Raw genomic sequence first — 12437 nt, forward strand, 5'->3', positions numbered from 1 at the left:
AGTCCCTAATACAGCATGAGTTGCAATAACACATCATAAAATATATTAACTATTTTAAATTATATTCATGAAATAGTCTAATAAATTTATTATATAATTTGTAAAATCATCGAATACATTAAAGTTATATACAATATAAAATTAATTTTGAATTCATAGCTATTATGTATAAATTTAGAACATGTAAATTAGAAAATAAAATTGTAGCTATACCAACATCTAAATATGTAAACATAATGTAACTCATAAAATGATAATACTTAAATTAGTTCCTTCTAATAAAAAAAGATAAATATAAAATTAAGATTAAAGATTATGTTATCATCCATGTAACAAAGTTTTAAATTTCTAACAATATTTATATAGTCTTATTTTATACTATTTTTTGGGTAAAATGATATTGCATCTGACGAACATTGCATCTTTATATATACGACAAAGTTTATTAATATTCTGAACGCTATACCAGATAAGACTTTTATTAAATATATAATTAATTAAAGTTGAATATTGAAAATGTACTCGATACGTTTCATTAATACAATTTATATTATTTGTCAGAGGAATATATTATAAATATACATGAATATATTCATTAAAACAAAATAATTATTAAAAAAGTTAATGCATTTATTTGTGTCAAAAAAAATGCATTATGAAATAATAAGTATATATATGAAAATTAAATTAAGTATATGTAAACTATTTTATATTGCAACTGTTTGCAGACATAATTATATATAAAATTTTAGTGAAATTCCATTAGCAATTATTATATAAAAACATATCCATTATTAAATATTAAAACAAAATAAAATTTCTAATTATATATTTATAGAATACATATAAACTAAAAAAAATAACGCTTACAAGAAAACTTTAATATGAACCTTTAGTTGATATAATATACTTATAATTAACAAAAACTACCGGAAAATAAAATTTTTTTTGTCAGTGATATATATAAATATTTTAATAGATCTTATTATCTAATGTTAGAATTATAATTCTGTTTAACTTATATGTTATATATTTTCTTTTTAGTATTTTAAAAATATTAACTATAAACTATTATTTTAATTTATTTATATATATATTATATTATTATTTTTTTTTTTGGTAATTTATCATTAATTTATTTATTACATTTATATAAGATGTTTTTTATTTATTTTTCCAGTGTTTCATTGTTAGGTTATAAGATTAATTAATCATTATGAATAAAATTATTTCAATTAATTAGTTAAAATTTATTAATAATAATTATATATTTTATGATTCCCAAAACACTAATAAATATCACGTTAAATAACCTTATTAGTATTAATAAAAACTTTTAATAATAAAAAAAACAAAATATTTTAATTAGTTTTTATGCTTATTCACTTGTTTTACAATTATGGTTTCATAAAATTAATTTTGTATACTATATTAAAACTAATTAACAATCTACAGGAAATGAAATTCTGTGGGATAAATAAGTACTACAATACTGCTTTTAACAGTTGGAATGAAAACTATAATTATTTTTGTAAAGTTATTTTTTATATATCTTCATGTATTATTATTCATTTGAACAATTCCCTTCAATTTTTAACGCCTTGAATTAAATATAAAATAAAAATTCAATAATTGATAAGAAAATGTTTGCTTTAGTTTTTGTTAAACATGTAGAATTTTATAAATATAAAACCACTATATTATTCTAATATCCACTTATATTTTATTATTGCTATATGAAATATAGAGATAATAATTATTGTTTTTAGAATTATACGTAATTCTTATTAAAATCATGAATTGGTTAAATCATTAATATACTTATTTAATAATTAGTCTATGTAACATATATAAATTATATATGAATAAAACATTTATGCTTTTTCCATATGTATATGTCATTAAATTATTTAAAATTATTTATATACATATTACATCTGCCTATTTTTATTTTTAGGAATAATTTACTTTATTTGTTATTCATTTTAATTATTAAAATATTAATGTAATTTTTTTCATAAAAAATGCAATTTTGTTTAGTAAAACTGTAATTTAATTAATTATTTAATTTCAAAGTATTATAAGTATTTACAAGCAAAAAGTTATTAAACAAATAAGATAAAAAAAAAAAAAAAGCTTATTTATTTTTTATATAATAACAATTAAACTACACCATTAGGTCAATATATGCTGCATTATAAAAAAAGAAAAAAAGAGAATTCCCATTTTTATTTTATATAAATAGAAAATTTTATAAAAATAGATTAATAATATATTACTTTCTTTTTTTTTTTTCTTATTTATTATACAAATATTTCTTCTAAATACATAATGAACTAGAAAAAAAAGAATTTAAGTGCATTCAAAAATTTTCATTTAGAAATAATTGAATAAATTAATTATATTAAAACGTTATGAACTTCAAAAAATACATTACAGAAATAAAAAATCATTCATTATTTTCCTTTAAAATGTATATTTTTTTTATTAAGTAGTATATTAGAAATTTTGGTTTTTCAATATATTATAAAATATGTGTAGTATCATAGATTTACATAGTAAATAAATGGATGAAATATATAACACAAAAATAAGCACATATTATATTTTTTTTTGTTAAAATTTTTACTATTATTATATTTTTACATTAATTAATGTTTTATTAATAAGTAATTTTTGCATAATATAATGTTTATAAAATTATCATTAATAGTAGGAAAATATTATTAAGATTATTTATGATTCTCTTCATAAATAGGAGAACGAATTATCTATATTCTGTAAATTCTATATTCTGTATAAATTTAATATCTGCAAATATTTATATATCTTTTTTTTTTATTTTTAAAGAAAAAAAAAAAAAAATTATTTAGATATACTTGTATATTAAATAGCTAATTTATATATATTGGATATTTATTAATTAACGTGTACTATATTATGTTTACAAAAGGTAATTTTGTTTATAATTAACACTAAGATAATAATTTTATAATATATTTTTAGAGTTATATTCCTTTTTATTTATTGTAAAATGCATTATAATTATGTACTATAATTAAATGTTTATGAAATAATATTAAAAAAATATATATGATGTTCTTTGTAATTAGAAGAATACTATTTTATTATTAAATATTTCCTCACTGAATATATTACATTATTAGAATTTTGAATCATGGAAGAAAAATTTAAGTTACCATTTTTTATCAAAATTTTTTCTTTTATCCTTTTGACATGGATAAATCATTTTAACAATAATATGGTATGATAATAATATGGATATATGTATTATAAATATTATACTCATTTTATTTCTATTAATAATTTTGTTAGTATGAAATTATTTGTTCTTTTAAATTATGAATGTATTCCTTGTTTTGTCAGAGTAGCTTTAATAAATATTTAGATGAGAATTATGACAATGATAGAAAATTAGGTCAAATAACTTATCGTTTACTAGCAAAACTTAAACAGATGAAATGTCCATATACTATATGGATAAATGATGTGATACCAAATAATGGAAGGTAAATAAAAAAAGATATATATAATAATGAAAAAATAAATGTAGAAAAAAATATATTGGCAGATAAAGTTTTATTAAAAAGTGCAGAAAACTATAAGCTACCTAGAAGAACTGAATCATCTATGTACATTCGAGGAAATTTATATTGTAAAAAAAGAATATTTGACAAAATATATTATAAAAATATAGTTAGGAATTCATGGATTAAAGATTTTATATCTTTAAAGGAAGATATAAAATTAAAATTACTTGGGATTTTTATTTTAGGGAGCTTTCATTTACTAGTTGGTATCACGTTAATAGTCTTAGGAAAATTGGGGTACTTGGATGATGTTAATAGAGTTATACGTTTATTTGATGAAATTCGTCTATTTGTTTTGTTATTCTATATATTAACATTTGTTGTTGCAGTAGCAATGTTGTTTATACACAGAAGAGTTGTAAAATATTTAAAGGCTTTAGAAAAAAAATATGATATTAATAATACGGCGTATCCTTCCTTACGTAAGGTAGTTAAATATAATAAATAAGATCTGTAATACCATAAATAATGTACACAAATAGTACACATAACAATAAATTACTTACATTACATATATTCAAATGCACTTCAGTATCTTTGTTGACCAGCAAAAGTAAAAATATATTCCTTTAATTGTTTTATTAATTTGAATTTTTTAATGATTGCACTTTATATTTTAACGTTTTTTTTAATTATAATAGCATATTATGATATATATATTTCCATATTTTACATTATTTTAAAAAAAATATAAATATGTTTTTTATAGTTAATATATAGAAGTCCGATCCGTATAAATCTATTGATGTATTGTATCAAATTACATTTGCTACTATAAAAAATAATACTAATTATTATTTTACGTTTTTTTCAAGACTTAAATTATTAAATCCTGTGTAAATAAAAAAAGTAATTATTCGTTTAAATTTAAAACTAAATATGTCTTTTTTGGGGAATTATGAATTGAATTGAATGTACTTTGTTGTATAAATATATATATTTATAATAAAATCAAATTCGTTGTTAATTTCAGGAAATAGTATTTATCATACATATAGTATTATATATATTTATTTTAAAATATATTTTTAAAAAACACATTATTTTTTTTTAATATTATAATTATTAGGTTATAAATATATAATAATATAATAACCTTTTATGTAGAATCCATAGTCTAGTGGAGTATGGTTAGTATTTTAATTTTATCCTTGTTACTTTTTTTCTTAATATGATAATTTTATGTACATAATTAAATATATAATTCTTTTTTAAAATGAAGAGAATATGCTTTAAGATTCTAAGTAATTGAAATTTTTTTTTTATTTATATACCTAAAAAAAAGAAAAAAAGTTTAAAGATCAATTTAAATTTTTAAAGCATCTTTTAATCTGCAACAATCTTTTTTTCTTTTAATAATATACATTTAGAATATAAATGAAATCAAGGTTTTTTTCATTGATATAATTTTTTTATAAATAATAAATTAAAATATGTTGTATTCGGATAATAATTAAAAAAATAATTTTTATATATTAATTTTTTTAAAAATAACATAAGTTTATAATGCATAAATAAGTGTATAAAGAAGAGTTATTTTATTATTTTTATAATTTTCTTTGTTATGAGCATTATTACACTGTTAGAATATATATATATATTATTATAAATATTTACATTAAAATTAAAGACAATGATTAAAAAAATATAACAATTTAAATAGTGTTTTTATATTTATTTAAAGTATGACCATATGCTGAACACTTTTTCTCTACTAAATTTATGATTATTATAAAGAAATGATCAAGTAAAATAAAATCGACTACTTCCTTATTAAAAAATTATTTGGGTTTATACTTTTTATAAGAATATTCCAAAATTTCCATGAAGTGATATAGTTTCTTTAATATATATTTTCTTCTTTATTTTTTTGGATGTGGTATTTATTACAATTAGAAAAATGTCATATGTATGTTAGTAAATAAAATTCGGATATAAAATAAAATCCGAGGTAATACATTGTTATGTGAAATAATAAAAACGAGTGAGTATTCTGAAAATTTTAATGTACAAATTAGAACAATACCTAAAAAATACACATAATGGAGAAAGAGCGTTCCATTTATAACATATCATACGTTTAGTAATATGTATATAATAAGTTCTATGGAGACTATAAAGTAGAATTCTATGAAAAACCTTAAGTAATATAGAATTATATTTCAATTTACCTGATCCTTTTCATAATTTCGTGTTACTTTCTATGACATTTATTGGAATATTTATCTTATTTTTCTTTTTGTATGAAGTAAATAAAAATAATATATAGGAACATGAATAATGTATTTTGTTACTATAATATGATTTATAGAAAAATAGATAATTATAAGGTAAATTTATCTATATTTCTTATTTATCATGTATCAATCTGTTTAATTTACTTGGATGTTAAATATATAAAATGGTATTAAAAAAGAAAAAGAATTAAGAATTGTGCTTGAAAGGAATATATTTATCAATTATTAATTAATGGATATGAATCTTTTCATTTATATTTGAGAAGTACTAAAATTAACCTATCCTATCATATTGTATAATGATTCTTAATACATTCTCACATAGAACATTTACAAAATCAAGATTGCAATATTAATATTGTTGTATTATGAGTTGAATTTTTAATTCAACTTAATTGTAAGAAAATAAATAATGATAGAAGCTTAAAATAATGTTAGTTATAATTGAATAATATCTATTATTTTTCTTTTTGATTAATGTTTTTATCTTAGGTTATTGTTTTTTTATTATGTAATAAAACTATTGTTGTTATATTTGATTCTTTTGTTTTGTTTCGTTTTCTCCCCCTTTTTAATACTTATGTAATAAACATTACTTCATATAATTGTACATGAGAATCAGCATATTCTTATTAATCTTGCGTTGTATATTTACGTTTTAAAAATATTTGTTTTCCATTCTTAAAAAAATTTCATACAAATGTTAATTTTTCTGCTTCTGACTTTTACTATAGGGTTGAATTTATGTCATGCTTTTTTTTAAAATACATTTACATCATTATTTTTGTAATTTTTACACAAATGTATTCATTTATTTATTTTTATTTTGTCTTATGTATTTAAGAATTTCCTCTTATATGTAACATATACACGAATAAATGTTCGACTTTCTAATGAAAATAATATAAACTCTACTTTTGTATCAATTGTAGAATTGTGGTTGATAGTCTATATTATGAAGACTTCGTTCATAATTTATATTTGCTTCATAATGTGTGTTTTGTGGTGATTCTATTGCTTCTTTTTCAACTTCTTTAAGTTTAATTAGTTTTTCCTTTTGTAAACGATTAAGTAGATTTGATTTCATTGGAGTAAACTATATGAAAAAAAAGATATATATATGTAATTAAAAGTATTATTTTATTTTTTTTAATACTTTGTGTGATAATGAATTATAAGAATTGTGATACGTTATTCACATTATTAATTATAATATTTATTAATCTTATATAAAAAAATTAAGGTGAAAATTGTTAGTAATAATGCAGATATTGTAAAGCTAGCAACAAATACATAATCTATTTTAGTAGGTGGTAAATTTGTGGTACACCAGGACAAGAAGTTACATTACACATTATATTATTATATATTTCTTTAAAATTGTTTAATTCTTTACAAAAAATGTTTTTAATTTTTTTTTGGAATTGATCGTAATGTTAAATAAAAAAGTCAAAGGAATTTTTAATATGTATACAACAGTTAACATTAGAACCAAAATATTGCCCATTAAAATTGTTAAAAGCATTATCATAACTGTATAGTACTTAGAGTTTTTTAAAATTTCTGTATCAATATTTTTAAACTCTTGCACAAATATTTTATTTAATTGGGATGGAAATTTATTTTATATCTGAAAATTAAGTGGCATTCTTAATATATTTTTATTGAGCGATTATCAGGTAATTCAAATCTTTATAATATTTGATGCTATAAGAATTATATTGTTCATTTAGTACAATTAAATATCCAACAGTATCTAGACTTGATATTATAAATTCGTTATTTCAACTACTGCTACATTTCTTTCCTGGATTTTTAGCACTTTACCCGTGTCATTTTGAACATCTGAAATAACATCTACAATTTCCTTTTAATGTTTAAGTTATAATATCACAGAATTTTAATAAATATAAAAAAAAAACGATATTAATTTTATAATATACTTGTATGTTTTTGACTCTACTAACAGAATTCATTTTTTAAAATAAAATTAGTTTGATATTAACATACATAATACAGCAGATACTCATTTTATTCTATATAAATTAATAACTACTTCATTAAAAATTAATAATATATTTATAATGAAAATTAATTAACTTCTTAATTAAATGTAAATAAATTTTATGAATAAATACATTACCTGCATAACATTATTATATATAGATGCTTATTTATAAATTTTTCCTATTGTTATTTTTTTTACTCGTACGTTAACCTAAACAACAGTAGAAATATTAATACGTAAATAATTATAATTATATTCTATTAATGTCTTGGAATTTTTACAAAATTTAATGTTCTTTAAAATAATATAAATTTTAAAGAATATGCATGTTATATGTATAGATAGATCATAAAATGATTATGGTGTTTTTATCAATGTTTAGACATCTAACATATTATAATTTAAATGTTAATATTTATTTTGTCAATAAAGATAAATTATATGGTTTTGTATGAAATTTATTTATGGAATTTTAACATTATTAAAGGCAAATTTTGTTAAAGCTGCTTTACTTTAAGCTTATACTGAAACCTCCCTTTAGATAAATAATTGATTTATTAATAACATTGTAAATATTTTTGAAAACATGTAACTTATAAAATGAAAAAACATAAGTTATTCAAATTTTTTAAAAGATATATCTGAAGAGAGATATCTAATATCAATATATTTAATTTATGCATATATAAAAATTGGAAATCTTGTAAATAAATATTATAATGTTTTTTAATTATTTTTATATTATCTTAATTAATGTTAAAAGATATAATATTTTATGAAATAATATTCTTTTCTATATATAACATTCGCACGTATGTACCACTTGTTTGTTCATATTCAGGTTATTATTAATATATATTTAAGAACTTATAGTTCAAGTTTAATTTGTAGTGGTTAGTTATGTGTTGGATAACTAATTTGCGTATTAAGGAATTTTATAGAGGAAGAGATACATTTATTATATTATTATTGCAATTGAATCATAGTTTATTTAATAATATTATATGAAAATTATTTAAATATTTATTATAAAATAAATTGGTAAACAATATAGTAAAGTTTATTTACTCTTAATGTAATTATACAGATACAATGGTAAAAACAGCGGCATTAGAATTTAATATTTTTTATATAAAAATTATTCCAAAAATATAATTTTAATGTTAAAATTTATAATATATATATATCAATTAAAACAGTAATATTTTTCTAAAAATATAGCGCAAAGTATTCTCTATATTCTCTATATTAGGTATATATTCAATATATTAAGAAATCAAATATTATATTCTTTATTTTATATTTAAAATAATTATTAAATAATTACCTAATTTAATGTATTAAATAGATAATTTATATATATTGAATATTTGTTATTGAATTCGAATGATATTATTCTAATTCAAATTACCTTTTTAATGCTAGGATTAAAATAAAAACTTTATATTATATTTTTTAAGTTAATTTTCATCGCTTCTTTTGTAAAAAATAACAGAATACATATATGCTATTCACTTTTTACGAAAAAATAATAATAATAATAATAACGAACTAAATAAATAATTATAATATCCTTTTTCAGGAAATGAATATTATATTATTGTTAATTTTTTTATTAATATATTGAAATATTAAATATATATAATGATCCAAAAAATGAATCTATTTTTTTTGATTGAAATTTCTACTTTTGTACTTTTATCTTTGATATGCTATTTTTACAAAGATGTGGTATAAAAATGTTATTACAAATTTTTATTTTTTATTCATATTTTTTGAGTTTACTTTATATCAATGCTTTTTTGTAGCATGAGATTATTTAATCTTATGTATGATAAATATTTACTTTACGTTTATAGAATATCTTTAGCAAATACTTGGATGAGAACTACAAACTAGACAGTAAATTAAATGGAACTTTTCGATTGCTGGCAAAATGTAAACGCGATAAGAATTTATGCATTGTAGAGTTAAAAAATGAGACGCCAAATAATGAATTAAACGAAAAAAAATATATATCTAATAATAAAAAAGTGGCCACAGGAACAACAATGCAAGTAAATGAAAGTTCACTGAATAATGTTGGAAGAAATAAACATGCTAATAAAAATAAATGTTATGTATTTGAAACAAAAAAATATTCTCGTTTAGAAAAAAAAATATTCAAAGAACTTGATTATGAAGATTTTCTTAAAAATAACAGAACAATTAGTAATAAGATTTATAAAAAAATTATGCGTAAAAAACTGGCATCGCAACTTGCTCCAACTTTAATATTTTTCATATTGTTATCGTTGTCATTTGTATTAGATTACTGTGGTAGTTATGGCCTTGTATGGGGCTTAGTTGATATATTGAAGAGCTTTTTAAGTAATTGGACTAATGTTGTAAACAAATATCTTAAGGATACTTTCTTAAAATCGTTATTAGAGTATAAGTGTCAATCAACTGGTACTAGTGGTAAGTGTTGTTATACCATACCACTTCTTTTCAATCTATTTTACGTCATACCCTTCATTATATATTGTATCATAATTATATCAAGAATCGTTTATTACCACAAAAAAGTTAAAAAATATGAAAAAATTAAGTACCGTAAAAGGTAAAATGAATAAGAGTATTTATGTTTCTTTCTATAAAAAATTTTTCGTCATGAAAAGAAATATATATTTTCTCAGTAATAGACTTAATAAATATACACACAATAGCATAATTTTTACATGTTGAACAACGTATACGTAGTAAGTTTTATATACAGGTGTAATGTATATTGTTATTAGTCTTATTATAAATTTAAATGTTTTAATGTTTTTAAATGTGTATTATGAACTAATGTTCCCTCATAACTAAATATTTTTTCTTGGTATATATATTTGTGAATTTCATCTGGCTTTTAAGTAAAATACATATTTGTAGGTATTAATTAATATATAATACTACAACTTATATAATTTCAGTGGTTTCCCATGTTAATTTATATTTAAGGTACAAAGAAAATACTGCTTTATATTTTTTTATCATTTTGTAGATTAAAATGATTATTTGATTGCCTAATTAGAAAAATGTCTTTTCAGTTTACAATGAAGCAAAGTTTATTTTATTCTGTATATGTATATGTTTTTTATAAACATAAAATTGGACTTGATATGTATTTTAGAAAATTAGTTTTTTTTAAAAATACATTACCAAACATATATTTACTTAAGATACATTTTAATATACCTTATACTTTTTTCATGGTAAAAATATGAAATTGTAAATATATAATAAAATAATTTGGTTTTTATATAGGGTTCTGAGATCAGTATGTATGGTTAATATTTTAATTTTGCTACTATAGCTATTTTAATTTATTAATTTATATATATTATCAAATTTACAACTAGTTATGTTTAAAAAAAAAAAAAATAAATAAACTTTAGACATTTGCAAAATTGAGATATATATTTTTTTATTTATATACATAAAAAAAAAAGGTAATAGGAATGAAATATGAATTTTTAAAATACTTTTTTAATCTGTAATAAATGTTTTTAGTTTAAATATTATAATTTAAATATATAAAATAAAGCACCTTTTTTTTTACTGAAATTACTCTATAAAAAATAGATTATTAATAATATGTTGAATTTGTTGATTAACTAAATAGTTTATATATGTTGTGTTAAAAATATTTCCAAATGATATTATATATATTGATTAGGAAAGAAATGTTATATTAATATTTTTATTTTTTTTTATCATGTATATTTTGAAGCACAAAATGTTTAAATATATATTACATAGTAAAAATTAAAACAATGTTTAAAAAAGTATAATAAACAAAATAGTGTTTCTGTATTTGTTAGAAACTTGAACAATATGCTGAGATATTTTTTCCTCATTAAATTTATAATTACTATAAAAAAATTATTATGAAAAATAAAATTGAGTATCTCCTTATTGTAAAAATATTACTATGTTTTTTTTTAGTATGAAAACTTTAATGTTTCTATAACGTGAAATAATTTTAACGATAAATATTGTTTGTTTAATTATTTTGAATTTAACATTACGCATAATCTGATAAATTCCATATTTAAATTAATAATAAAAATGCAGATTTATGGAAAAATTTAAGATAATACATGGCTATGCAGAATCATTAAAATTAATACTCGTTCTGAAATTACTAATATGATTATTAGAACAGAATCTGAAATTTTTGCATGTAATAAAAAAAGAGACTGAATTTTTAAAATATAATATGTATAATAATGTGTTCCTCGGATATCATAATAGTGGAATTCTATTAGAAACTTGAATAAAAGTAGGTTTATGTTCAATTTTATTTATTCTTAAGGTATTATAATGATACATGATATTACATTTAAGGAAGTAATTGTCGTATTTTTTACTTACTATAAAGTAAATAAAAACGAATTATATTAATATATATGCGATTTGTTACTTTTAAAATTTACTTTAGTGTAATTTTTATAATTGTATAATAAATTTATATATGTTTTTTATTTATCATACATAGATTTGCTTATTACTTCGGATGTTATATGTATAAAATATATTAGAGGAGAAAAGGAA

At 18.4% G+C, this 12437-nt stretch overlaps 1 protein-coding gene and 2 pseudogenes across 3 annotated transcripts; 2 read left to right on the top strand and 1 right to left on the bottom strand.

Annotated features, from left to right (window-relative positions):
* The first annotated feature begins 3178 nt into the window (after positions 1-3178).
* Positions 3179-4059, top strand: PmUG01_00062500 (annotated as a pseudogene). The gene is made up of 2 exons: positions 3179-3265; positions 3388-4059. Coding segments are annotated over exons 1-2 (759 nt in total).
* A 2723-nt stretch (positions 4060-6782) lies between these two features.
* On the bottom strand, positions 6783-7748 carry PmUG01_00062600 (annotated as a pseudogene). Its single transcript is given in 6 exon segments — positions 6783-6866; positions 6881-7159; positions 7174-7392; positions 7407-7508; positions 7522-7662; positions 7677-7748. Coding segments are annotated over 6 exon segments (897 nt in total).
* Positions 7749-9500: 1752 nt separating this feature from the next.
* Positions 9501-10462, top strand: PmUG01_00062700 (fam-l protein; the record flags this gene model as incomplete). Its single annotated transcript, XM_029005155.1, has 2 exons — positions 9501-9587; positions 9716-10462. The coding sequence occupies 2 exons, from the start codon at positions 9501-9503 to the stop codon at positions 10460-10462; spliced, it is 834 nt and encodes a 277-aa protein (XP_028859132.1).
* Positions 10463-12437: the final 1975 nt, after the last annotated feature.

The sequence above is a fragment of the Plasmodium malariae genome (genome assembly GCF_900090045.1).
Source record: "Plasmodium malariae genome assembly, contig: PmUG01_00_37, whole genome shotgun sequence".
Lineage (NCBI taxonomy): Eukaryota > Apicomplexa > Aconoidasida > Haemosporida > Plasmodiidae > Plasmodium > Plasmodium malariae.